Genomic DNA, 27994 nt, shown 5'->3' with positions numbered 1-27994 from the left:
TGCGGCCGTCGGTTGATGAGGGCGAGGAGCGGTCGCGAGCAGACAGAATGCCGCCAGGGCACCAAGGGGAACCTACGCCATCAGCTTACCACAGATCGCCCACACAAGCAGGCCAACCATACCACCATCACTCGCCAAACACGCCTGCGCCCTTGCCTCTGCAGCCCCATCAACACCACCGCCAGCCTGCATCACCATCCTCGACCGAGCTGCCGCCCATCAGCACGGCCCTCTATTCTCGCGACACGTCTAGATATTACGACCCGACCTCGGACAATGGCGACAACCGCGTAGCCAGAGACCCGGCGCGTTACGACCCCCAGTATCCTGCACAGGTGCGTATCTCCATCACTCTGCATCGCGTCAATTCACCCCAGCTTGCTCCCTCTCTCTCTCTTTGCCTCTCTCTTACCACCTGCCTGCCTTTGCTTCATCTCCCCCCTTCAGGGATACACGCCTAACAGTGACCGCACAGCAGCCCCGGGACCCTCACGCCTACCACGACCCTCGACCCGCCCACAGCCCCTACGAAAAGGTCTACCACTCGCCCGTCGCCGCTTCATATCCCCAGCACTCGCCCTTGCGGCGGCCCCATTCGCAGCACCAGCACACCGGCGGCATGGAGACAATGTCACACTCTCCCGTCTCGCCATCAGTTTATCAATCCATGAACCGGCCGGGCGGTGCCGTCCAGCCGCCGACCTACGATAGACGGCCGTCCTTCAAGGATGAGGTAAGTCCACCCACCTCTCCTCTCCGCTCGACAACGCTTGCTCATCGCCATCTCCCCCATCAACAGGCTCCACCACCAACACGCGCCGACCCCATGTCGCTCTCAAGCATAATGTCTTCTGGCGCCGACAACGAGCCCCCGTCCAAACCTCAGCCACCTGCTCCCGTCAACGCCGACCCATTCCGACCATCGAAGCCCCTGCCCAACCAGCACTTTGTCAAGCAAGAGGCCGTGGCATCCCCGGCGCCAGCTGACCTGCCTCTACATGAGAACGGCTATACCCCACGGCCGACGCATGATGCCATCGCTGTACCTGGGAGCGTGCAGCCTGCTGCACTGCAATCTGCGACTCGCGAACTGCCACCTCCTGACGAAGCCGATGTTGAGGCTCAGCTTGCACACATCGAGACTACGCAGATGGGAGACATGGACATTCTGATCAATTCGCGCGAAGAGGCAGAATACAGGCAACGGAGCCAAAAGCGTATCCTAGAGGTTTCCGCTACAGAGGCGAGCAAGCGCAAGCGAAGGCGCACAGCAACCTTGATCCGTTTCCAGGATGTGTCGGCTGCACACCGCGACTACGCCAAGCATTCTTACAACGTCGAGCACGAGGGCGATGCATGGCAGCAGGTGCAGAGCCAGGAGATTGCCGAAGAGAAGGAGCGCAAAAAGGACATGCAACGCAAACGAAGACGAGAAAAGACTATCCAGAACGAAGAGGCTAAGCGTGCTGAAGCTCTCGCAAAGGCTGGCCAGGCCGAAAATGAGGAGGAGAAGGAACGACACCTGCTAGCTGCCCAAAAAGCTGAACGCAAGGCCAAGACTACCACTCAGCTGCTGCAAGGCAATGCTCCTAGTAAGGACATCCGCGAGGTTACCCCACATGGCCCCAACATGGAGGGAGGCACGATGAGTTCGTTCCAGGCCTCTGACGACGCCCCGAGCGGAAAGCGCAAGGGCAACCGTGGCAATGGCCGTCTCAAGAAGAGCAAGGAGCAAAAGCAGGCAGAGAAGGATGCTGCAGCGGCAGGCCAAGCTGCTCTTGACCGTGGCGATGATTTGCCCATGATTGCTCCGCGCGAGGAGGCCCGGCTTGATTCGATACGGGGCCGCAGCTACACCGAAGACATCGGCCCTGTCGTGCTCACTTCCTACGACTCGCCCGTGTATCGCAATCTGTACCACCAGATCGTCAAGGACTTGGCCCGCAAGGATGTTCCCAAGGTCGTCCGCATCAAGGAGAACTCACTGTCTACAAAACAGTCCAATCTTCGCAAGACTGCCCAGTTGGCCGCCAAAGAAGCACGCAGATGGCAGATGCGCACCAACAAAAACCAGAAGGATACGCAGGCTAGGGCGAAGCGAGGCATGCGCGAGATGCTTGCGTTCTGGAAGAGGAACGAGCGTGACGAGCGCGAATCGCGAAAGAATGCAGAGCGTCAAGAGCTAGAGAACGCAAAGAAGGCCGAAGCCGACCGTGAAGCCAACCGACAGAAGCGGAAGCTCAACTTTCTTATCTCACAGACAGAACTCTACTCGCATTTCATCGGAAAGAAGGCCAGGACTGACGAGATTGAGAGGTCTACTGACGACGCCGATACCGCCGCGGCAGCACCACAGCAACCAGCTCAGCCTGGTATCGAGGTTGGAGACATGCCAACAGGGGCAGCTGCCAAAGTCACCAACTTTGAGGATCTGGATTTCGATAATGAGGACGAGAGCGCTCTCAATGCTGCTGCAATGGCAAACGCTCAACACGCTATCCAAGAGGCACAGGATCGTGCCCGTGCTTTCAACAAGTCTGGCGACGACGACGAGGATGGAGAGCTGAACTTCCAAAATCCATCCGGTCTCCAAAACAAGGAAGACTGGATTCCTCAGCCAAATCTACTCAGCTGTACCCTCAAGGAATACCAACTCAAGGGTCTGAACTGGCTAGTTAACCTGTACGAGCAAGGTATCAACGGTATTCTGGCTGACGAAATGGGTCTCGGAAAGACGGTCCAGTCGATATCCGTCATGGCGTACCTTGCAGAGAGGTACAACATCTGGGGACCTTTCCTTGTCATCGCTCCTGCATCAACGTTGCATAACTGGCAGCAGGAAATCGCAAAGTTTGTTCCTGATCTCAACGTCATTCCATACTGGGGTACGGCCAAAGACCGAAAGATTCTGCGAAAGCTTTGGGACCGCAAGCACGTTACCTACACCCGCGACTCGCCTTTCCACGTTGTCGTCTCCTCATACCAATTGGTTGTTCAGGATGCTCAGTATTTCCAGAAGATGCGCTGGCAGTACATGATTCTCGACGAAGCCCAGGCTATCAAGTCATCGCAGAGTTCCAGATGGAAGAGCTTGCTCGGATTCCACTCACGTAACCGACTGCTACTGACAGGTACCCCTATCCAGAACAACATGCAAGAACTTTGGGCACTTCTCCATTTCATTATGCCAAGTTTGTTCGATTCCCACGACGAGTTCAGCGAGTGGTTCTCCAAGGATATTGAGAGTCACGCACAGAGTAATACCAAACTCAACGAGGACCAGCTGAGACGTCTGCACATGATCCTGAAGCCGTTCATGTTGCGTCGTGTCAAGAAGCATGTGCAGAAAGAGCTTGGAGACAAGATTGAACTTGATGTTTACTGCGACCTGACATATCGCCAGCGTGCCTACTACGCCAATCTACGCGCCAAGATCAACATTATGGACTTGGTCGAAAAGGCAGTTGGAGACGAGCAGGACAGCGCCACTTTGATGAACTTGGTCATGCAATTTAGGAAAGTCTGTAACCACCCTGACTTGTTTGAGAGAGCAGAGACCTGGTCTCCCTTCTCCTTTGCTTCTTTCGCTGAGACGGCATCGTTCCTCCGAGAAGGTCAGAATGTAAGGGTTGGTTACTCGACTCGTAACCTGATCGAGTATTCTCTGCCACGTCTTGTAGGCCGCGAAGGAGGTCGCCTGGATCTTGCAGGACCCGACAACCAAAAGGCCGGATTCAAGGGACACTATCTCGACAACTTGATGAACATCTGGAGTCCGGATAACATTGAGACATCGGCTCGACAAAGTGGCGCCTTCTCCTGGCTCCGCTTCTCCGACTTGTCTGCAAGCGAGGCCTCACAGATTGCCAAGAGTGGTCTTTTCCAGCGAGCTCTCGTTGCGGGCCAAAAACCGAACAAGGTCAGCCGCTTCAGTATCTGCTACGACGGTGATGCTGGCGAATGGGAACCGAAGCACTCAATATTCAACATTGTCAATCGCCAGGATCGTGTGCCGCTGGCTGAGGTAGCTACCGAAGGGCACATGCACAACCTGTTCAACATTGCTCAATCTGCGTTTGAGAAGACGGGCTTGAACGTGATTGAGCCTTGTGCAAAGCCCAAGGCATCTGCACCTCCAATCGAGCTATACTGTGCCAGTCAAGGAGTTATTGCTGAAAAGCAAAACATCTTCTTCAATCCTCTCATTCGCACCGCATTGTACGGCATCTCGGACTTGACTGAACAAGCGATACTGGAGACCAAGTCGGAGAGTACTGCCTTGACAGTTCACAACAAGCTTCCGCCACCAACCAACCAGCGTACCCGTTTCACCCACATTGAGGCTCCGTCAATGTCGCGCTTCGTCACGGACTCTGGCAAGCTAGCTCGCCTAGATGCACTGCTGAAGGAACTCAAGGCCAACGACCACCGCGTCCTCTTGTACTTCCAGATGACCAGGATGATGGATCTCATGGAAGAGTACTTGACCTACAGGAACTACAAGTACTGCCGTCTAGACGGATCTACCAAACTGGAGGATCGTCGTGATACCGTGGCGGATTTCCAGAGTGATCGATCCATCTTCGTTTTCCTGCTGTCTACACGCGCTGGTGGTCTCGGTATCAACTTGACTTCGGCTGACACCGTCATCTTCTACGACTCGGACTGGAATCCCACGATTGATTCGCAAGCCATGGATCGTGCTCATCGTCTCGGTCAAACACGACAAGTCACCGTGTATCGTCTCATTACTCGTGGTACCATTGAGGAGCGTATTCGAAAGCGTGCTCTGCAGAAGGAAGAGGTTCAGCGCGTTGTCATCTCCGGAGGCGGCGGTGCAGGAGTCGACTTCAACACTCGTTCCCGAGAGAACAGGACCAAGGACATGGCTATGTGGCTCGTGGACGACGACCAAGCCGCTGAGATTGAGAAGAAGGAAGCTGAATTGGCGGAGCAGGAGAAGAATGCTCCACCGGGCAAGAAGCGCGGCAAGAAGAAGCAGAGGGCTGAAACGAACCTCGACGACATGTACCACGAAGGTGAGTTGGAGTCTGATGGTGCGATGTATGAACTGTACTGACTATTTGACAGGTGAAGGACACTTTGACGAGAGCGCCAAGGCGAGCGGTGCAGCGACGCCTATTGCATCGAGCGAAACACCTGTAGGAGGCAAGCGCAAGAAGGGCGGATTGAGCAAGAAGGCGAAGACGGCCAAGCAACGACTAGCCGTGGCTGATGGCGAGGTCTAAATTCCGTGTATGACTATCACACATTTTCGTTATATCTATAATTGGGAGCAAAGAAGCGGCAGCATATCTGAATGTTCGTGATCCGGGGGGGTTTGATCATGTTGGATTTTCTTTTATTACTGTATGGTTGATGGGTTCTGCATTGTGTACATTATTTGCAACTTTCTCCATGCGCTAGGGTCGTCGTCGTTGTCACTGCTGGCATTGCCTAGCTAGGTATTGTGTCGACTGCATACATAAATGATGGGGGGTCTTTAAAAATCTAGATATGATGTTTTCTCAGACATGCAGGCTGATGACGTGGTATATGTATGTGTGTTCCCTGGTTGCTGGAAGGGATAGAGTGATGGCGAAACATTGGTTACCTAATATGAACATACATGTAACTAGCGGATTACGTGAACATGTATTGGGAGAGATCTGTGCTCGTATCCCTCTATGACGTTTAGTTGCTCTGGCGTGCCGGTGGTTGGAGATTGGGTGGCATCCATTGTGCTGCTGACGGAAGCGACACTGCAATACTGTGTGTACATACATACTACATATGTATGTATGTATGTATGTACACACAGATGTACGTATACAAAAAAACTTGGCGCCAACGAGAGCAGCAGTGAATGGCGCCAACAAGTGACGATCGCACTGTACTGCTGTGGCTGAGAGTGGCTGCCACTCGAGGACGTGTGGCGCAATTTCCGATACGGAGGGCAAATCTCCACTTGTAAGCATGGCCCCTCGCTGATGCATAGTGAGCATGCAAACAGTCAGCAGGCTAAACTCAGTATCGTTGGGCGCATCAGACTACTCGGGCTGGTACAGTTGATATGTTGAGTAGGGTTTGGTAGACGGGCTGGGACTCACTCATGCTGCGTACTACTAGGGGCTCATGCAAGGGTTTTTTTCGGGGAAAGCTGTGTAACGGGCCAATGTAGAGGCCGAGGCATGGCAGAGCAGATTCGGATGTCGCGGCATTTTGCGATCTCATCTCAAGACAGACAATGCCTGATCAGCATGCAATGGACACGCAAGACATGGTAGACAACGGCCAGAGCGTTGACGCGCCAAGGGAGAGGAGGCCCAAAAGGGAGACGATGCGAGGAGCGGTACCGACAGCCAGCGACAGCGACAGAAACAAAGGCCATTTTTGTCCGTAAGCAGTAGCGCAACCGCATTACCGTCTAAAATTAAACGTGCAAAGTTAAGATATTTGGCTGACACGGTCCTGCTAGGCGTCGGCCGATTGGGCTGCGTGGCTGGCCAGTACGACGAAACCCTGCAGCCCTCTTTGCCCCCTTCAACATGTTTCCTTGGCGGGTGAGGATCCCTTTCGGATAGCATCTTGCCTGGTTCCCGCTGGTACGCCCCTTGGTTTCCCTCTCCGCCCTCACGACACGTTAGCCATCTCACCGGCTTGCGCTGCTACAAAACCCTCGTCATCCCGCCTCTTATCTCCGCCTTCTTCGTCTGCTGCTGCTGTTGCTGCTGTTGCTGCCGCCGCCGCCGCCGCTACCATTGCCCTCGCCCTCGCCATCGCCTATCGTTGCATTCGGTCCGGACGCCTCACCTGCACCGCCGCACCTCCCGTCCCACCCGCTACCGCACGCACAACGCCTCATCTACTACTCGCGCGCCCTGGCCTTACTTCTGTTCTCCTATTGCCAACATCGCTTTGTTATTGGTATGAAGGCATAGAGTAGACGAGCCCGCCCACTGTCGCTCGCTACATACACCACCACCACATCTATACACCATGGGTACGTCGAAACTGCGATCATCGTCCGAACCCTGGACCCATCGCGTGGCTATGCGCCATTTCAGAAAAAGGAGAGATCAACGACTGACAGACACGCAGTGGAAAAACGCCCCTCCATCGAGGGCCTTGTTGACAACATCGACCCGCGTGAATCCCATGAGCTCGAGGAGCTGCCCACATTTGAGAAACCCGTCACGGAGCCTACGCCAATATCGCTCAAGGACAAGCTGATAACATGTTTTTGGATCGGGCTCAACACGCTCTCGACGCTGGGATTGATCTTCCTGAGTAAACGGTATGCGACGATAAGCGCCGACCGCGTTGGAAACCTGTTTGCTAACCGCCACGCAGAGTATTCAGCGACAAGCAGCTCAAGGCATGCCAACTCATGGTTGTCATGTGGCACTTCACCGCCACCGGTCTCGTTCTCTTCATCTCCACTCTGCGGCCCTTTTACGCCTTCAAGGCCGTCAAACTCAACATCTGGCAGATGCTGCCCGTCTGCGGCTTCTTCGCCGGCTATGTTGTTCTTGGCAACCTTAGCTTGACCTTCAACTCGATTGGTTTCTACCAGCTTTCCAAGGTCATGACCACACCCACTGTCGTTCTTATCAACTTTGTCCTTTTCCGAAAGTATGTTACGCGATACATGCTGGCTGCTATTCTTGCAACATGCATTGGAGTTTCCTTCACCATCAACGAGGCGGCCAAGACCCAATTGTTTGGTGTCATTATCGCAACGTTGGCTTTCTGCAGTACTGCCCTGTACCAAATCTGGATTGGCAAGAAGATTGAGGACTTTGCCGTATCACCACCCCAGCTTCTGCTTAACCAGGCGCCGATTTCGGTCTGCCTGCTCATTCCCTTTGTTCCATTCTTCGATACTCTTCCCGATCTTTCGACTGTGCCCACCGATATCCTCTGGAGCGTATGCGCATCGGGTATCATGGCTTCCATGTACAACCTGAGTCAGTTCTTGATCATTGGAAGGACTAGCGCCTTGACCTTCAACATTGTCAGTCATCTCAAGACTATTTTGATTCTGAGCATAGGATGGTACAGCGAGGGAAAGATCCTCAGTGGAAGAGAGTGGTTTGGTGTATTGCTCGCACTGGGTGGTGGATGGGTGTACTCGCACCTTGCACTCAAGGCAAAGAAGCAAGGTGGAAAGTAAGAGCGCGCGAACGAGGATGGATCGACCACATTCCTGCTCTTTAGGGATCTCAAGTCGGTCGTGTAATGAATATTGGATAGGTACTGGCAGCGGATATGGCTTCTCCTTGGATACTCGTTTTCTGGATCGATACAGCAATTCAAAGCCATCACTGCACAAGGGGCGCAAAGGATTTGACTAATGTCACGGCTTCTGGACTTTTATTGGTGTTAGTTGTGCAAGAAAGGAAGATGAGCACGAATGATAGATTGCATGGGCTTACATCAATTTTTTTGCACTAAGACAGCAGCAAAGCGCCCCTTTTGGAGCTTACAAGACAGCAGCAGCGCAAGCAGTAGAGAGAGTTGGAGCTGAAGGAGAGGGAGATTGGTGAGGATGAGCAGATGTTTCTCATAAACCCTGGCTATGCTTTTTTTTTCTTCAGACTTTTCGTTTTCGTTCTCATGACTCTATCCCGTCATGTCATTGCGTTGCTATCTCTCTTACTTTATACGTTTTATCCCCTCCTTCCTCTGAACGACAAGGAGAATTTGCGATAACATGGCCCGTTTCTCTTTGCCCCGAATGAGAACTCTGATAGGTTAATACTTGCATCTTACAATACCATTTTCACGTATCAACTGCCCTCCTACTGTTTCACTCTCTGTCTGCCTCGAACAAAATGCGCCTTGCTCGGTGTTTCTCACCACCCGTCGAACCAACGCGGTTTTCGCTCCATCAAGTACCCTTTATCTATCTGACCGGTCCAGTAACCCACTTTCCCCACCAACCACCTTCCTGCGCGCTCTTTTACTTCCGTTTCTGGATGTGCATTGAAGACATGCGAAATACGACCTTTGCGCTATCCCCGATCCTACTCACCGCGAACCCCTGCGTTGCTGGCGCTAGTATTTACTATGTGCTTCCACGCCTTCCTTGCGCGCTCTATTCTTTCCCTTTCAGGAAATGCGTGTGTGCACAGCCCGCCCCACTCCCGCTTCCCGCTGCCAGCTCGGTGTCCACGAGACTGAATTAGGCCCTCCTTTCCCCCTCCCATTGCCACCCCACGCCCTTTCCCTCCTTTCTTAATTCTCCGATTCCTGCACAAGGAAGTAGTGAGGCGTTGCATTGTCCGCCTTGAGGGCTGTGTTGGATGTCACGTGGAAGAGGGGAGGTAGGTGAGGCAGGGGTACGCGAGTGGGAGGCCTGATGAGAAGTGGGCTTTGCGAGGCAGAATCCACAGGCTGACGTAGGGGTGCGTGAGGGTCTGACTGCGGATGGAGAGATGAGATGGAGGGAGGTGTGAGATGGATATATAAGGGTAGGGGAGGGAGGTGGTGGTGGTATTTTCATCATCATCTTCATCATTATTCAACTTTTATCACCCTCTTCCAGCATATACGTATACGCATCATCGATTCTTTTGGGCATATTCAATCAGAATCTCACACCTCAAGTTCATCTCTGAGATCGTTATTACAACTGGTACTTGACTCGCTACCAGTCAACTCATCTCCAACAAAAAACATACACACACACACACACACATATTATCAAACTCGGACATCTTACTCTTCTCGTCTACACCAAACACAAAATCCAGTCACCAAACAAAAAATCTTCAACCAACAAACAAACAAACTATCCGCATACGAAACCCTGAGATCACACATCTCACAAACCAAAACAACATGGGCTGCCGCTCCTCCAAACCAGAACCTTACTACCCTCCCTCACCACCGCGTGTCGTAATCCAGAGCAAAAAGAATAATCGCAAGCACAAGAGTAGGGGTGGAGGGTATAGTGGGTTTAATAGTACGACAAGTGCGTATGGGTATACTAGTGGGGGATATAGTGGTGGTGGAGGGTATAGTGGAGGGGGAGGGGGTGATGGAGGAGGTGGTGGGTGTGGAGGTGGTGATGGAGGGGGTGGTGGGGGTGGGTGTTAAGTGTGAGGAGGAGGAGGGGGGATTTGAAGTGGGGTGAGAGAGGTGGGTTTGATTTTGGGCGTTTTGAGAGGTTGGATTAGTGAAGATGGGGTTAGGGAAGGAGTTTTTATGGGGTTATGATTCTAGAGTTTTGTATGACGGTGGGGAGGATAGAGAATCCCCTTTTGGTATCTTTGAGGTATTCTTGAATGTCATTTTAGGTTATTAAGACTTTGGAAACTGGATTTTGGGAAATGTATTGAGAATTGTTGCCGAGCTATGTCGATATATGTATACAAGTGCAACTGGATTTAGTGGTCGGAATGGGAAAGCCAGAGAGAGCTTCTTCGGCGCCAAAACTCTGGAACCCCTTCCACCACCTGAGTAAAACATGAAAAAAGAACCCCAATCAATAAAGCATATTACAATCATTTCCGAACCTCAAAAAGAAGCATTCAACCCTCCAAAACATTCTTCTCCCTCACCGAAACGTCCTTATCAGGCTCCCCAACAAGCGACCAACCCTTGAGCGGCTTCCACAGACGCGTCTTGTCCTTGCAGTCTCGACTCAGCTCGGACACTGCTGTCTGGCCTCGCCACATGTATTGCATCGCTACCTCTTGCTGAGGTGCCCCATACTCATCAGTTGTCATCCTAGTCAGCAAATGCCTCTCCGTAATCTCATTCCAGTCCTTCATCTTTGCATAATTCTTAGAGTGTCGCGTGGTACAGGGTCCGTGAAGAATGCGGAAGTCGGATTGGATCTCCTGTAAATGCTTTGGAATGATTTTTCCGCGCCTGGAGTGCCAGACTATTTCCTTGAAGATGTCGTTGAACTCAAGCTCCCATACCTTCAGCCTCTTGAAATGATCTTCTGGAACATGTATCTCGACAGTTCGAATATCGGCAGGTGGACAAGTGCGCTTTGCAAAGTTTGCATAGACCTCAGCGACCCAGGGGGTATCTGTGAAGTACAGACCACCATATGGAGAGAAGTCCATGGGGGTTGACGCCGAAACCAATCCGACAAGGTCGATTTCGTTGTCGCAGAAGATACCTTGCGCTTGTTTGAATTCGATGCTCTTGAATAAGGCCCGATGTCCAGGAGGTGGGGGTGCTATGTCTTCTTCGCCGGCTCCTCCCCTTAGACGTAGTCGTGACGAATATTCTTCTTCCCAGTCTAGAACGCTCTCGTTCATGTGTTCGAATGTGCGGAAGTAGTTGCCGAAGATCTCCTTAAGCCAACCCTGGAGAGACTGTGTGCCACGGATAGCCTCGAACTCCTCATCCATTATAGTATCTTGGAGCTCCTTCTTGATACCAGCTGCTGTCATTGCTTCTATCCAGTTGTCTCCATCTCCAGCTGCGAGTACCTCATCACAGACTTCAGTAACTCTCTTGACCAAGTATGCCTCAAGGCTACACTCGAGGAACTCCGAATCGAAATCTTCGCCATAATCTTCCATGATGCCATCGCGTATCTTCTTCCCATCGTTGTATATCAATTGTGCCGCTTCGGGGGTTAGACCCATGCACTCATAGGTATGCGGAGAATCCATCTCTACCGGAATCGAGATGGTCGATGTTGATGACAAGGCGCTCGAGCTCCTTGAGTTCGACGAGGAAGGTGGTGGAGTTAGGAGCGACAGTGAGATAGTTCTTTTGCCGTCATACTCATCGCCGATAAGTGATGGATCTCTTGTCTTAACCCGCTTGATAGTATCTTCTTGAAGTATTGGTGATGGCGAGTTTGAAGCTTTTCGCTTAGACCTCTGAATATTGCGCTCTGGAGGGGGCGGCGATGAGGAAGACATGGTGGTAGTGGTGGTGGTGGTGGTGGTGATGAGAAGGAAATGTCAGGAGGATGCGAGGGGAGTACAAGTATTATATAGTTCTAGGACAAGCTGGCAAGAATATTCTATGTTCTCAACCATGGTTGTGCTTTCCAGTCTGCTGCCCATCACGTGACGATAAACTAGCGATTAACCACACTTCGTTTGTAAAGTCACACACTACACAATCACCAAGTGAGAGTATTGCACAGTGCATAATAAGCTTAGAAATTGCATCATGTCGATGCACATGGTAACTCGTAACCCTAGGCAAAAATATTGTCTGGAATTAGGTATGAGAGCCAATATTCTTGTATTGTAGATGATTCATCCAATTCATGATGGAAGACAAGGTGTGTAAATGATAAAATCCATTGCAAGGCTGTATATAAGAAAATGTTCGTAATCGTTACAAGCAATCTACAGCTGTTTTCCAACAGCTGCATAACCGTTGTTTATGCCCAATCCTCTGGCTTTTTTTTGGACTTTGAATCTTAAAGAAATGAAAATCATGAAGAAAAAAAATCAACCCCTCAACGCCATCTACAGAAATCTGTGTCTATCCCTAAGATCCGTCTAGCAAGAAAGATCACCAGTGATGGGATCATATTTGCAAGCCTTGTCGTCGTATTGGTAGCGAAGCTGCACATTACAATTAGTCCCAGCTCAAAAGTCGTTTTGAGAGAAACACTTACATTAATGAAACCACCATCGCCCTGAGTATAAAACTGGGTGCCCTTTCCAATATACATGCAATCATAGTCGGTGTTGAGAGCACCGAGGCTAAACTTCATGCTCACTACGTCCGAAATGCCTGACTTGTTGCTGACATCCCATGCCTGGTTGTAGCACACAGCCGCGACCCACTTGGCCGGGTCTGGGTTGTTGTTCCACAGTGACATAGTCGCTTCCTGAGTAAAAGCCTCACGAGCGGGTTCCCACTCGGTGAGAGGAAGCATTTTTTTGACTATTCCGGCGAGTGCGAGGGTGAGCTGCTCGCCAGCTACTGAGGCCACGCTGCCGGCGATGATACTGGCTATAGCGCGTTTGGACACCCGGTTAGGTTCTTTCACATGGTTATCGGACATATAATCGATGGGTAGGAGGTCCTGAATTTTGAGTTAGAAATGATGATCCTCTCGAAAAATGGGCTTGATCGTACAATTGAAGGAACATCAAGACCCTTTTCAAGGACGGGCGCTGCGCTGACGAGAGCGGCGGTGCCGATGAGGTAGGCGAGTGAGTAACGCATTTTGAAGCGATTGGGAGTAAGAATGATAGACTCAGTGAGTAGTAGTTGTAAAAGACAGTGAGTGATGGTTGTGAATGAGGGTGTGAGTGATGCTTCTGTAAACTCGTTTTCTGATGGTCTTTATACATAATTGATCACTTGTTGTTCTGAGTAGACTCATCCATAATACTTGGCTCCAATATGCCTTTACAGCTTGGCAGTGGTACTTTGACAGCGGTATGATGTTTCAGTTTAACATGCGGATGTTCTGGAGAACACTCTAAAATGGATCTAATCTATGTTAGACCGAGAAACTACAAGACACAAATCGACCACTTGGCTATGCTTACTAGTAAACAGATTTCTAGCTTTGTTTAGAAACATCTTAGTGCTGTTCTAAGAGCTCAGCATTGGTTAAGCCAAGGATAGTAATGCCTTGTTCGAGGCTGGGCCTGAAGGGCGCAGATCACCAATGGCCCAGGCCTTACTGGTACAAGAATCGTGATGAGTATTTTAAGAGTATTCTCCACCACCTCGTTTCGAAACTGCTCTGCCGTCAGATGATAGTATTCTCGTTAAGAAGGCCTAAGTCTCATGCTGGACCACAGTAAACATGAATGATTGTCGTTTGATCGAGCGTTGGCCCTGATAAGCAGGAAACCTTGTCTGTAGAAGACATTCAGGTGGTTCCAATATACCCTAAAACCCACAAATCACCATAGTATTTGTGAACCCATGTTGGTTTTCTGACAACCCTGCAGGCCAAGTAGGCAAAGCATATGTACGTAGTATTTCGCATCCAGGAGGTCAATCGTCTACAAACCGTGTGTCTCAGACAAAACATGAAAACAAGTAAAAAATAGCTACATCTAGGCGATAAAAAGGAAGTGCACGTGCACCACAATCAAGCGTTCAGGTACACAGTTGCGCAGCAGTGGATATTCGGGCAAGCCTGGATGTGTCAACTGTCAAGAACTGTTACCGCCTAGCTAGTCAAGGTCATCCAAGTTGCGAGTGGGTAGTGATTCAGCCAAGTCTATCCAGAACATCACCCCTTGAACTTGGCTGCTGAGTAGAGAAGAATAGATCTATATTGAGCTAGGCCATCCATATCTGCTTTAGCGTGAATATGTAGATCCGCCGACTCTGATTGGTCCTGCGGCACGTTCCGGCCGTTTTAGAGCATAATGTCTGGGCATTTTCTACAATGCTTTACAGAGGGCGCTCTGATCCTGTTTGACCTATGTTTCTACACTATGTAGCGTCGCAGCCAAGAAAAGGCGCTTTGACAGATGGTGTGATTGGATCAGAGACTTATGTTGAACTGGTTTTGTACTGTAGTGCATGGCTGTTTTATACAGTTTGTCGACCTATCACAGTTCCGCTACGTTGCTACCTATATGTATACCTATGTATAATGAATGAGAGATAATCGCGACAAGAAGTGCATCTATCGGGATTTTATGGTAGTGTAATCTGACCAGACCAAAATGTGAAACTAAGCACGTCCTAGTATACTAACCCATCGTGTTTAGTGCAGGCTATGTAGTCACTTTGGTTCCTCCGGTCCGACTCACATGACTAGCCCTGTATCTTTGAGCATTTGCTATATTGAAACAGAAAGTCTGCTATAGAAGGTGGGAGTATTCCGGTGATGTGGGGTTAACGGCAAGCTTCCTGACTTAGCTACGTAGCATGTGGTTCTGCTGGGACGCACGGCCGCTGCTGTCGCAGGTACCGACAGTGCACTTCCTTGGTAAATACACAGCACCCATGTACTTATCAACCCCACCTACCCTGTGTTTGAAGCGGCTGATTGCCCAGCTTATCTTTAGCTCTCTGATGTTCAATGTAGATGATAGTTCATATGCACTAACACTGTTTGCATCAGCATCGTGGCTTTCTATTCCTGGTAACAAATAATGTGCGTTTCTTGGCAAGCGACTGGGCATGCTGTTGAATAGCATCTGATGGCGAGAATTTGTGCACTCCCTCGCAATTTTAGTAGTAGCATTCAAAGCAGGATTTGCTGTTGGAGTGGTGGAGTGATTCATGTTTAACGCCCCTCATAATAGTCTTCCTTAGGGCATGACGATAGGCGAACCCCAGAGCTCATGGTACTTGATCGCTTTCTGATTTACTTGTCTAAAGTGTAGGAATTTTCGGGAGAAATTACAAGAAGCGGTAACCGTCCTTGGTACAGGGTCGTACAGTCATGCATCATCACTTCGTAGGGAATTTGATGTTTTGAGGCATTGATATAGCTTGACAAGATTGCTCAGCGTATCTTGCGAAACCCATTTCCAAGATCTGTTACTGGTAGAAATAAAGTCATGTGAGGTGGCATCCAAGGTACCCCAAAGATAGCGAGCATTCTGCACGCGCCTGGTACGCTTTCCAGGCACTCATCGCCCAGCTTATATCACCTACTAGCATTTTGCACTGTCAATGAACCTCTTGTCATTCACTGCCACATCATAAAAATTCCATGCGGCAATTCTGCCTACCATTTTGCAACCTCACGTAATGAGTCAAGATGACTCAGACGATTGGGAGTCGGCTTCCGAAAATTCTGGTCAAGGGTACAACCTGATTTCTGGCCACGTCTTCAAAGAAAATTAGCGAAGAACGACTCCAGCAATAAGTGCTAACGAGAACGTTTATAGTGACGATGGGAACACTGCAGGCCCAGAAACGGAGGGAAGTACCGATGTGCCGTTTTCAAAGAAAAGCCAAGAGGAAATAGAGAACAATGTGTATGTCTTGGATCCTTTTCTCACCTTCGTATCGCAACAGCACGCGAACCACTCGAGGAAGCAGCAGAGCTGGGCATCCTACACAAAATTTCTCAGAGACCTCAATTTTTCTAAATTCTGCACCTTGCTTACATCCTTACCCTTTCAGAGTTCAAATGCGCCGTCGAAATTCATCCATTTCTTCAGGTCTAGCACGTCTCTCCATGTCTCAAATTTCTGCTTCCCAGCCATCCCAACCGCAATCCCCAGAGACTCATGTTTCCGTCTTTCCAGAACAATTCTCACACGAACCCCAACACGACTGCACTCGCTCGCCAAAGGCGCCTCTACCAGACCACCACAACCCAAGTTCCCCAACCCAGAGACGCGGGTCAAGCATTACACGAAATCCCATATCAGATACATGGCGCGAGGAAGCATATAAGAGGAAAGAGGCTGGAAAGGAGAAGATAGTAGACGTGGCGAAGAAGCAAGACAGGTGGCGATGCGAGTACTGCGAAAACCTGAACGAGAGGGGCATCGTAAAAGACGAGCACGAGGCCGACAAGACAAAGGATAGCCACGATGCTGGGTCGGGAGTTACGAGGTCATCTAAACTGTGAGTCTCCACTTCAGTCAAGTACAGAGAAAGTAGGGAAAACAGTCTACTAACAAAACGTCTTCTTCTACCTCCATATAGATTCCTACACGCCTCAAGCCACCCCATCAAGATCCCTGGCTCCGATCCACCCGGCGTTGCGCCTGGCGACCTAGTCAAATGCACGTACTGCGGCGAACAAATGTTCGTCGAGCTTTCGCGGTACGATCCGAGAGAATTAGCCGAAGACGGAGTGCGCTGGAGTGTCGTCGAGGATCCGCGTGAGAAGAAGGTACTGGCCAAGAAAGTTATGAGAGGAACGGCACAGAAGAGAGTTCGGGAACGGTGGAAGAAAGATGCGCAGAGGAGCAGGGAGGAGTTGAGGAGGAAGAGTATAGGGGAGACGGAAAGTGTGAGGATTGAAGAAGGGGGGACTGGGGGAGGGATAGCAATAGGGGAAGAGGAGACTGGGGATGTGGTGATAGAAGAGGTGGAAGAGGAGAGTGGAGGGGTGATGATAGAAGAAGGGGAGGAGGAGAGTGGAGGGGTAATAATAGAAGAGGAAGAAACGGGGGGAGTGAGAATAGAGGAAGGGTGACGGAGGGTATGAGAAGGGATCAGATATCTATTGGGGGGTTATTGCTACCAACGACCTCAGCATACACACATACGTTCACGGAAGAAAGTAGCGGATCAGAAACGTATTAGCTAAAGTATCAAAGACTATCCGCAAAACCTTACAAATCTCAAGCAAAACAGCGCTACAAGATACGCATATTTTCACCCTTCTTACCCACTCACCCCCATCCACCACATTCTCCTCACCTCAACCAACCTCACCAACTCCCCAACCACCAAACCAACCCACCCAACCCCACCGTAACCCCCAAATGCCAGGCAACCCCCCACGCCATCGCAAACAGATACTTTGGACTAAACACCGTCCAAATAAACAAATGCTGTCTCAGCACCGTACAAGCCAACATAACCGCCACAAGCATCGCCCCGGTCCAAAACGTCAACACGGCCACATGCGCCACCCAAGCCTCCCAACCCCCCCTCTTCTCCCTCGCCTCCTCCTCCTTCCCCGCCAACTCACCCAACCACTCCCGCTCTTTCGCCACCCAATCCGCAACATGCATCTCGCGCGTATCCACGAAGCGCTGGGTGCCGCCGTGGCGACCCAGCAGCAGCAAACCGGCTAGCGACCAGTAGATGGGACCGGCCCAGTTTGAGGCGAAGACGAGGAGGCCGACGGCGAGGACGCTGTAGGTTGAGATTCCGTTGTAGGAGTTTGAGAGGGAGATGGAGGAGATGGAGTTTGAGTTTGCGAGGGCGAAGAAGGAGGTTTGGGAGAGGAGGAGGGTGGTTAGGGTTGTGGCGGTTGGGGTTAGGGTGAGGAGGGCTGGTTATGTGGGTTAATTTTTTCTTTCTCAAAGCTATTTTTTTTGGGGAGACGTACAGAGGAAGAGGTTTTGAAGGCGGAAGAGGAAGTAGAGGGGTATGTTTTCGGCTTTTGTTTGGGTGAGGAGGAAGAGGGTTGTTAGGTCGAAGAAGGCGACGGCGAGATCTGAATTTTTATTGTTTGTTAGTGGGGATTCTTTACAAGGGAGATGGTATGGGGATTAGATGAAGGATAACATACCGCCGTTACCCTGTCTCCCACGCGCCTTTCTCCTGTTCGACCGTGTCCACTCGGCAAATGCGATCCAGACTCCACTCAGAAGAATACCACCAAAGACCATGCGAACGAGACCGACAAGTTCCAATGTTTCAATCTTCGCCATCAAGTCTGCGTTGATGCCGCTTGTCATCTCCGGGGCGTCCTTTGCAGTGAAGGCAAGCTTGAAAACGAATGCCGTTCCACACAACGGTAATACAGCAATTGTACCGAGCAGGCGGTGCTGATCCGTCGATTCAAGCTCAACGGCACGAGCCTTCTGGTCAGAATCAAACGTTGCAACAGAACGTGCGACGTGCCTGGCTAGCCGAATCGTAAGATCCAGATACGTGACTCCGATGAATATCCACAGGATAGCAGAGTATCTCCCATGAAACAGGCCGCTATTCACAATATCATCCGCGCCAGCATACTTTTGGCCAGTCTGGTTCCATCTCCGTATAATGCGGTGTACGGCCAGGGCCATGATAGCGGGATGGAATATCCACTGGCTATACCATTCCTTGCGCATGTTCTGCAGGAAAAGGCAGAAGAACCAGCCTGATGTGGCCCAGTACCAGAAGTTGTGCTCTTCTTCCACGTAGGAGGATGCGAACATGAGGATGGCGTAGAGAGCGAGAGATAGACCAAAGTAGATGCCGGCTGGTGTGACGGGTCGGAAGGAAGGAAGAGTGAAGAAGGATAATACGCATATGAGGAAAGCTAGGCCTGTGCCGATGAAGAGGCCTGGCAGATTGTAGTTGGAGGCTGTGCTGGACATGGTTTCTTGAGCCAGGTGCATGAACTGATGTTGTTAGTGTGAATCTTCGCATTATGATAGCGAGCGATGCAAACCTACCTTGTAAAAGCTTGTAACATCATCATTTCCGTCTGCCAATGAAGCAATAATCGCTCGCCAGAGACAAGCCAGCTTTTGACCATCATTTGCCTAAGCACATTAGCAACTTGACGCTTGTAGGGATTGCTACAGAGCATACATCATATCCTTCGGCGCACTCTGGGGCGTGATCTGACTTTACGAAAGAGTCCTCGAACTTCAGGTTGGTGTATTTGGCTGCCACAATTTTCTTCATCTGCTTCGCATTGCGGTAGAGAAGCTGGATGCGGTCCAGAGCTAGCCATCATCAGTCATAGCCATCTATCAGCCAGCACTGCTACTTACGCGCATCCCAGAAGGGAAGGAAATCCTTAAGGAAAACACCGAGGTTGTTTTGGGGGACCGGAAATCCAAGCAAGCTCGCAAGTGTTGGAGCGATATCACTCTGCTCAACCATGCGGTAGTATTCAAACTCGCCTTCGGTCTTTGGTTTGATTGGACTCTTTCTGTTAGCAGGATTGGTAATCTTGGTGAGTTTTGGGCTCATAAAGACTAGTGCTGAAGATGTCTCGCCAGGAGAGGAGCCACCATGATTGCCGCCGTCATTCATACCATGGTCGCCACAAAGAACGAACAATGTATCGGAAAGATGGTCCTCGTTTTCGATAGCCGAGTAAATGTCGCGAACGATTTCATCCATTTCAACTTGTTTGGGAACCATGTTGGGGCTATGCAATGGTCAATACTCTGAACCCTAACCAAGTTGAACGCAGCATTCACCTCTTTGGACCAGCCTTGTGCCCAATATGATCCAAACCGAGGTAATGCATAATCATTGCATTCCAGTCACTGTTAAGCAACTCATTTGGAACATGCCTCGTCACATTATTGTCAACCTCTGTGAAATCCTGCACTTTGAAATCAACATTCTATTGTTCCTATATACGACGGGACGCTTATGACTGACCGAGACAAAAAAGCTGCTCGTTCCGTCTGCGCGCTCGAAGACATTGGGAAAGAGCTTCAGCCAGGTATCATCGCCGTACATGACCAGCTTCCCTTTGCCATTTTCAAAGTCCTTTGCTTTGATCTGCGCGAGCCATGTATCCTGCGTCGCGAGGGTCGACGTGGTGTCTGACTCGGCAAAGTTAAGGATTACGTCTACGAAGGAGGGAATAGAGCCTGTGGTAATGGCCTTTACACGTGGCATGGTAATTGTAGGAGAAGTTGCGTGCGCCGTGAATGGTAGTGCGGTTCCGTCGCGTATTAGACTAAAGAGATATCAGCCATAATGCGACTCTATATTAGACTTTCCAGAAGGCTGTCGTACCTTTGCACGAAGGACATGCCGCTCTCCTCGCCGTACACGAAGTCGCTTCTCAGCGCGTCAACCACCATGAAGACAACTTTGTCGAACGGCGGGGTAGGCGGCTTTTGCCAGTCCTTGCCCAGCTTTTCAGAGAACCCAAGGTCTTCATACTGGGCAAGACCCGGCATAAACGGTTTGTAAGGAAAGAAGCCAGTTGCGAAGACCAGTATCGCGACTGGGATCAGAAGATTTGCGACCGTCAGAAAAAGCGTTCGAAGCGCCATTGTGACCCGATCACCTGTTTTCTAGTCAATTGAGAGATTTTAAGGAGCGAAAGTTGTCATGGCGAGCGCCAAATAGTGCCTAGTGGATATCAACACGTCCAACATGGTGTTGGAAGACGCGACGTTACGTTTGGGGTGCCCGAACTCAGGGTCCTGCTATGCCCAAGATGGCTTAGCGAAAATGCTAGTGAGCCAATGACATCACTACCCTCGGATTTCAGCTCTCCCCCAGAAGTCAGTAATCTATTCCAGCACAAACTCCCATGTACCGAATGCCATTGGGATTGAGCGGTTTGACAAGGATACAACTCCCCATACACGTCTTGACCCAACATACCCTGCTACCGACACGTGCTATCCGCTCTTCTGCACGCAGCACAACAACCGACCGAGGTCTCGAGAGACAGCTTTCCGAATACCTACATCAGCAACAGCTCGCCCGTGAGCCTAGACGCCCACAAAGACAAGAAACCATGTCGTTTATCTCGCCGGGACTTCGTAGAGGCCTGATGCTCAGCACGCCGCTCATTCTCTCGACACCACTGCTGGCATATCAATTCCGAAATGCGCAGCGCATACACTGCGATGGACCGGATCCCATCACAAAGATTACTAGTGACTTGAAGAGCAACTATGCCGCCGAAGCGAGAACTCCCGTTGTTACTCAGTCAGGTGCGGTAAACCCCAAGGCAATTCGACAAATTAGCATGGGGAGTATTCTCGGTGTTATTGGAGGGTTGGGAATTAGCGTCTTTAGCAAGCCGCTGGCTATATTGATTGGATTAGGCATCTTTGCTGTACAGGTAAGTTCATCATCTCGGTCATTGAGGATCTATACAACTATCTGTGACATACGTCTTTTACCGAACATTACACCCTGGGATATCTTCCTGGTTATGCACTTCCCATCACTCACCCTACATGCTTATGCTTTGAACGTGGAAAACAAGATTGACCCATGTGCTAGTTCATCGAGTCGCGAGGAATCCATATCATACCATACTCGTTCCTCCAGCGCCGGTTAAAGTCCATGAATGTCCGGTCGCTGGTCCAAGACAATGTTGCTTTCAAATTGTCCTTCGGCCTGACTTTCGCCATGGCTGCGTTTGCTGAATTTTAAATCCGACAAATTTTGGATAAGCTGCTCAATATGTAGCCGGTTGAGGGAAGCCTTGGGCGAAGCGATGCGCTGGGTTCATCACCTGTGGTTGGAGCTGCATCTGCAGCTGTTTGCAACTCGACCAAAAGGCCTTTACCGTGTCCTTGAAAGCCACACTGTTCCTTGCATTCCTGTACATAGGTTAGCTTTAAATGCACGCATCGTGGCTGTTGGAAAATATACCTAGACATGCTCTCAATGAGCTTTCGCACCATGTCTTGAACGCCCTGATCTTGTTGCAAGCGTTGGAGAAGTGGCTGCTCCGCCAACGAGTTTGTGATGTATGCTCTTGCGTTCTTGTCGGCCCTCATAAAAGCACGAAGGGGCGCGACAACATGCTCTAAGCTACTGTAGTCTACTTCTCCGCAGATGTTGGCGATTAGTGCAAAGCAGACTGAAGGCCCGAAGTGAGCCACAATTTCCTGGGTCGTAGCATGATATTCGCTATGTGGATTGCCTGCGAGCTCAAAGATATCTTTCCACAATTTGGCAGCTGCGCGTTTCGGCAACACCTCAGGAGACTTGATCGATTCAACCGTGAAGCCAAACATTCCGGATAGATTTTCCGGGGAGGCTTGTTTCAGGAGACCAGGGTCAGCGTTGATGAAGTTCTGGATGAGCTCAATACAGCCAACCGCAATCTCAGGGTCATTCCTTGGGTGTTGAAGGGCTTGCATGATGCTCAGGTTGTGCTGAAGCAAACGCTGGGCTTGCTCTTGAAAGCCTTCGGGTTGTTCATGCTTGTGTGACGAGATCCAACAGCACGCTGTTTCCAACACAAACGGAAGTCTTGGAGTCTGCAAGGTCGTCTTGGTGATAAAATCAATCGCCGCAGATAGTGGTAGCACAAAGGGCCCTGACACTGTCTCCTTGAACCCAGTACGCAGAACACTACACGCGGCCTCGACGATCTCGTCATTACCGGAGAACACCTGGGTCATGTAGTTGACGAGATTAATGATTTGGTTTTGGATTTCCTTGCCTGGTCCTTGCAACCAGAATGTGGAAGGCTTCTTGTCAGATTCCAGATCTATCACTTCCTCGTCTGAGGCTTGCATGGCCTTTCCTATGTTTGCCAAGCACTTTAACGTTGTCAGCGCGAGTACCTGGCCCTGCTCCATGTCTCCTCCCTCTTTGGTAATGTTGATTGCTTGCATGGCATCGCGTGTGATGTACTGAAACAGCTGCCGTACGCCTTCTAGCTGCTTCTCTTCTGATTCCTGGGCCTGAACTATGGCGGCAATGCCTTTCAGAACCATGCTCTTGGTGAATTCCTCGGCTGTCGCATAGGTGATGAACTGTTCGTACATTTGGAAGAAAGATGCCAACTCTCCTGTCAAAGACTTGCGACATTCGGAACATAGGGATGCAAAGGACTTTGCAGCACCATGTGCGATTGCTGGCTGAGCCAAAGCGGTAAGGAGAAAGGGGAGGACTTGAGGGAGAAATTGCGGATTCCGCAGAAAAAAGTGGTTCAGAGCCGCGACAAGTTCAACAGCTGTCCGCCGTGTTATCGCAGGTACATCTGGGCTGCTCGATATTGTCGAGAATAGTGGTTGCTCGAACAGTCTGAGCATACGGTTATCCGAACTCTGGGTCAATGCATCCGCAATAGCGATGAGCCCGAACAGCCCGGTCTCAAGATCAAGCCATTTGCCAGCGCTCAAACCGTGTAGTGCGAAGTCAACGAACTGATCAGTCAAAACGTCTCGCAAGGGTTCATAGGCATCCATAATGATGTCGCGAACATCGATACGGAATACCTTGAATGTTTTCCTGGCATCGGAATCCCAAGAATCAGTAACGTCGGCTGGTGGGTATATGATTTTCTGGACAAGCTCGGATATGGCTTGAAGGACATTGGCCTTGGCGGCGTCCATCCATGCTGGTGCCTGCTCTCCTGAAGGATACAAGAACGTTTCTTCGGACATGGCGCTGACATAGCTACTCCAGAAGTCAAGTACCACAGGAGCAACCTCGTCCTCTGCGCCTACTGGTTCTGGATATTTGAGGAGGTCATGCAGGAACGACATGACTTGTTGATAGTGCGCATTGTCTGGCTGGGTGTAGATGACCTTGGACTCGAGCAGAATCTGTCCGTAAGCCACGATGATCCTTGCAAGTGAAACGGTTTCGGCATCCGAGTTTTTCAGTATTTCCAGACCCCAGGGACCGGAGATGGCCGCCCATAGCATTTCTTGGTGCTTCTTCTCGAAGAAAGTTGGGTAGTTCTCAAGAATCTCCGCCACGAGTTCCATTGCATCCTCAACATGATATTCGAGGCATGTGAGAGCGAGCTCGTTGACGGAACGAAGATGTTGTAACTTCTCTGGCATATCCTTGAACTCTGATTGAGCGTAGAAAATCCATCCCGTAAAACACTTTAGAGCGGCTATACATATTTTCTCTCCCTGCTGCACGGACTGAGCATAGTTTGGGTCGTCAATAGCTACCGATAGCCATTTGATACCACGGCCAAACGACACGTGAAGGAGGATCTCTACATTCTCGACATTTGCCGCCATGCGCTCGTAAGGTTTCCTGTCTGGGACGTTTGAGGGTTTCTTGGCTTCGTCTGCTAAGCTCATTACAAAATCGAGCATGACCAGAAGCTGATCATCGGAGAATTGAGGCAAGAGATCCCATGTCGAAGGGTGTTCGCTCAGGGCAGCGTCCAAGACTGGTCGCTGAACGGCAAAAGAGGCAGCCAAACTCCTAACGCACTGAGTCCATACTGAAATGGGTTTCGTAAAGTACTGGGCCAAGGTTGAGCTAATTTTTCGGGTTGCAATGGACGAAGTAGGTCGGGAGACGAGGTGGTGAATGAGTGTTGATAATAGTTGCTCAGACTCTTCTTCGCTCAACTCGGCTGAGTCGGCGTTGAGCTTGACGGTAAGAGTCAGGGCGCCAAAGAAGCGAACTTGCTCGTCGTCGCTCTTGAGCAGAGCATTTGCAATCTCCCATCCCTGAGGCGAGCGCTGGAGCACGCGTAGGGTAGCCTCGGTCTCTGAGATTTTTTTGGCCTGGCCAGGCTCGTATAAGGATTTGACCAGGCGCTCTATTTCTTCATACGGCAGTGGAAACGATTGGGCCCCATTGCTAGCCATGTTTTTTCTGAAGCCGGTGTCAGTGGATTGGGGACTGTTTTTGGGTATGCCGATGACGTTGTTTGCTTGTGCCAATCAAAATCTGCAATAGGCAGTAGTGTTGCTCGGGGGCGAAGCGGCGAGAGTCATGCAAAGGCCGATGACGAAGATAAGGGAAAACGGAGGGAGGTCAAGCGGGATTGGGGCTGGCCAGATATCATGGCTGGCCCGACGTCCATTCACCCAAAACTAGGCCGTGGTGAGGCCCAAAGGAGGAAAGCGTGACCAAAGGGCGGGAACTGGGCGCCAGAAGGATGCAGACTGTGCGACTTACTTGGACGATGTGCGGGTTGCAGCCTGGAGAATCTAGTGGGTTTCTGGGATTATTGCAGGCTGAGCATAGTGAGCCGTGTCCGGGTGGAGAGTGGTGAGGGACTAAGTAGTAAGTAGAGTAGGCAGAGCGAGAAGGCAGAGGTGAGGTGAGCAGACTGAATGACATCTACCTGGGCGCGTAGTGGGGCAGGGTCAACAGCAGGCGACAGCAATGCAAGTGCAAGTCCATGGCCTCTAGCTGAGCATGGCAGAAGACGCCCAGCTGTGGCGGGCGATTTAAAGACGGCAGTGCCTGAGCAAGAGGGTTTTTGTGCTTGGCGATGTTGGTCCCAGGGTCCACCGTGGGGTGCGAGGCTGGAAGTAAGCTGGCTGAGGCTGTGGGCTGGAGATTGGCGGGGTGGCGTGCATGCACCGATTGACCGTTGGCGTAAACCAACGTTTCACTCCTTGATGCTCTTGCCGCGTATCTTACGGCGCTCCCACGCGATAGCCGCTGCATATGTAGCTGCAAAGTCGCCATTCTCCTCCACCAGACATCTCCACGCTTCTGCCGCCCTGCGTGCCATCGACATGGCCAAAGTAGATACATCCCACCGGCTGGCAGAGCTCCGCAAGCTCATGAAGGAGCGCAATGTCGACATCTACAGTACGCCTGCGCCCCCCAACAAGGCTGCAAATGGGTCGCTGACACTACGCAGTGGTGCCCTCCGAAGACAGCCATCAGAGCGAGTACATTGCCCCGTGTGACGCCCGCCGAGGTCAGAACTGGACCCCTGCTACTCGTCGTATCCCACCCCATTGACCCTCCATAGCATACATCAGTGGCTTCACTGGCTCCGCTGGTTATGCAGTCATCACACATGAGAAGGCAGCCCTCTCGACCGACGGACGCTACTTCAACCAGGCCGAGAAGCAGCTGGACAGCAATTGGGAACTGCTGAAGCAGGGCATACAGGACGTACCCACCATCCAAGAATGGACTGCAGACCAGGCTGAGGGAGGCAAGGTTGTTGGCGTCGACCCGAGCGTAGTCGCGGCAGCAGATGCCCGCAAACTTGCCGACAAGATTAAGAAGAAGGGCGGCGAGTACAAGGCCGTTGACGAGAACTTGGTCGATTTGGTATGGGGCGCAGAGAGACCAGCTCGCCCAAGCGAAAAGGTCATTGTTCAGCCTGACAAGTACGCTGGCAAGAGTTTCAGCGACAAGATCGATGATCTGCGAAAGGAGCTGGAGAAGAAGAAGAGTCTGGGTTTTGTCGTGTCCATGCTTGACGAGGTCGCGTGGCTCTTCAACCTCCGTGGCAACGAGTAGGTGTGCCATGAAGCCAGTTAAAAAACTCAAACTGACGTCGCACAGCATACCTTACAACCCAGTCTTCTTCTCGTACGCCGTCATCACACCCACCGCCGCCACGCTCTACGTCGACGACAGCAAGCTACCCGAAGACGTCAAGAACCATCTGGGCGACAAAGTCACCATTCGTCCATACGAAGAAATTTTCGGCGATGTTACCGCACTGAACAAAGAGCTCTCTGCAACAGGTGAAAAGGACGCTACACCCAAGAAGTTCTTAACCTCGAACCGGGCATCGTGGGCGCTCAACAAGGCCCTCGGTGGTGAAGACAAAGTCGAGGAGACGCGGAGTCCAATCGGAGATGCCAAGGCAGTCAAAAACGAGGTCGAGCTGGAAGGCATGCGACAGTGTCATATTCGCGACGGAGCTGCATTGAGCGAATACTTTGCCTGGCTAGAGGACCAGCTGATCAACAAGAAGGCTACGCTGGACGAAGTCGATGCTGCTGACAAGCTTGAGGAGATTCGCAAGAAGCACGACATGTTCATGGGTCTTTCGTTTGACACCATCTCGTCAACAGGCCCAAATGCGGCAGTCATACACTACAAGCCAGAGAAGGGCGCGTGCTCAGTCATCGATCCCAAGGCCATCTACCTCTGCGACTCTGGAGCGCAATACCGTGATGGCACTACCGATACCACACGAACACTGCACTTTACAGAGCCGACCGAGATGGAGCGCAAAGCATACACACTCGTGCTCAAAGGCAACATGGCTCTGGAGCGCGTCAGGTTTCCAAAGGGCACGACTGGCTTCGCTTTGGATTCGTTAGCTCGCCAATTTCTGTGGGCAGAGGGCCTTGATTACCGTCACGGCACAGGACATGGTGTCGGGTCGTTTCTCAATGTGCACGAGGGGCCGATTGGGATCGGCACAAGGGTACAATATTCGGAGGTCTCATTGGCCGTCGGAAACGTCGTGTCCGACGAGCCTGGATACTACGAGGATGGAAAGTTCGGAATCCGAATTGAGAATATGATCATGGTCAAGGAAGTCGAAACCAAACACAAATTTGGCGACAAGCCTTATCTCGGATTCGAGCATGTGACAATGACACCTCATTGCCGCAACTTGGTTGACATGAGCCTGCTCACCGAGGATGAGAAGGCGTTTCTCAATGAATACCACAAGGAAGTGTATAAGAAGACGAGCAAGTTCTTCGAGAACGACGCCTTGACATTGGAGTGGTTGAAGCGCGAGACGGCCCCATACTAGAGAAGTAGTGTAACAAGCAATCAGGAAGATAGTCTTGAGGACAACAAGGTAGCCAGTACACCTAGTGTGCGGCTCGGCATTGGCATTAGCACACGCACATAGATTCTCACAGGTGCAGCGTTGGTGCGATCCATACTAGGCATGGAGTTAGGCATGGGCCCTGATATTCTGCAGCATCGTCCAGGGTCCTTTGGTGGCCACGGACCCACTCGGACCGAAAGGTCATCAGGTGAGTTACTAGGTGTACACTAATCTCCGCAGTAATGTATGCAATGT

General features: G+C 51.0%; 8 protein-coding genes across 8 annotated transcripts; 4 read left to right on the top strand and 4 right to left on the bottom strand.

Moving 5' to 3' along the window:
- Nucleotides 1–47: 47 nt before the first annotated feature.
- Nucleotides 48–8176, top strand: COCCADRAFT_32764 (uncharacterized protein; the record flags this gene model as incomplete). The annotated part of the gene is made up of 6 exons (XM_007709406.1): nt 48–335; nt 476–733; nt 800–5039; nt 5092–5175; nt 7102–7297; nt 7354–8176. 6 exons carry the CDS (start codon nt 48–50, stop codon nt 8174–8176), a joined length of 5889 nt encoding a protein of 1962 aa, XP_007707596.1.
- A 2362-nt stretch (nt 8177–10538) lies between these two features.
- On the bottom strand, nt 10539–11897 carry COCCADRAFT_22419 (uncharacterized protein; the record flags this gene model as incomplete). Its single annotated transcript, XM_007709382.1, has 1 exon — nt 10539–11897. One exon carries the CDS (start codon nt 11895–11897, stop codon nt 10539–10541), a length of 1359 nt encoding a protein of 452 aa, XP_007707572.1.
- Nucleotides 11898–12491: 594 nt separating this feature from the next.
- On the bottom strand, nt 12492–13003 carry COCCADRAFT_83817 (uncharacterized protein; the record flags this gene model as incomplete). The annotated part of the gene is made up of 2 exons (XM_007709446.1): nt 12492–12557; nt 12611–13003. The coding sequence occupies 2 exons, from the start codon at nt 13001–13003 to the stop codon at nt 12492–12494; spliced, it is 459 nt and encodes a 152-aa protein (XP_007707636.1).
- Nucleotides 13004–16105: 3102 nt separating this feature from the next.
- On the top strand, nt 16106–16902 carry COCCADRAFT_1103 (uncharacterized protein; the record flags this gene model as incomplete). The annotated part of the gene is made up of 3 exons (XM_007709366.1): nt 16106–16500; nt 16582–16771; nt 16852–16902. 3 exons carry the CDS (start codon nt 16106–16108, stop codon nt 16900–16902), a joined length of 636 nt encoding a protein of 211 aa, XP_007707556.1.
- Nucleotides 16903–17104: 202 nt separating this feature from the next.
- On the bottom strand, nt 17105–20570 carry COCCADRAFT_1102 (uncharacterized protein; the record flags this gene model as incomplete). Its single annotated transcript, XM_007709365.1, has 10 exons — nt 17105–17121; nt 17579–17884; nt 17942–18049; nt 18125–18944; nt 18999–19088; nt 19138–19274; nt 19323–19705; nt 19758–19885; nt 19945–20248; nt 20308–20570. 10 exons carry the CDS (start codon nt 20568–20570, stop codon nt 17105–17107), a joined length of 2556 nt encoding a protein of 851 aa, XP_007707555.1.
- A 473-nt stretch (nt 20571–21043) lies between these two features.
- On the top strand, nt 21044–21690 carry COCCADRAFT_83941 (uncharacterized protein; the record flags this gene model as incomplete). Its single annotated transcript, XM_007709445.1, has 2 exons — nt 21044–21373; nt 21538–21690. 2 exons carry the CDS (start codon nt 21044–21046, stop codon nt 21688–21690), a joined length of 483 nt encoding a protein of 160 aa, XP_007707635.1.
- Nucleotides 21691–21715: 25 nt separating this feature from the next.
- On the bottom strand, nt 21716–24836 carry COCCADRAFT_22415 (uncharacterized protein; the record flags this gene model as incomplete). Its single annotated transcript, XM_007709381.1, has 2 exons — nt 21716–21860; nt 21913–24836. The coding sequence occupies 2 exons, from the start codon at nt 24834–24836 to the stop codon at nt 21716–21718; spliced, it is 3069 nt and encodes a 1022-aa protein (XP_007707571.1).
- A 762-nt stretch (nt 24837–25598) lies between these two features.
- Nucleotides 25599–27718, top strand: COCCADRAFT_84038 (uncharacterized protein; the record flags this gene model as incomplete). The annotated part of the gene is made up of 4 exons (XM_007709444.1): nt 25599–25794; nt 25847–25906; nt 25961–26456; nt 26506–27718. The coding sequence occupies 4 exons, from the start codon at nt 25599–25601 to the stop codon at nt 27716–27718; spliced, it is 1965 nt and encodes a 654-aa protein (XP_007707634.1).
- Between the last annotated feature and the right edge of the window lie 276 nt (nt 27719–27994).

This window comes from Bipolaris zeicola (assembly GCF_000523435.1).
Source record: "Bipolaris zeicola 26-R-13 unplaced genomic scaffold scaffold_8, whole genome shotgun sequence".
Classification (NCBI taxonomy): domain Eukaryota; kingdom Fungi; phylum Ascomycota; class Dothideomycetes; order Pleosporales; family Pleosporaceae; genus Bipolaris; species Bipolaris zeicola.
This window is presented reverse-complemented; position numbering and strand designations above follow the sequence as displayed.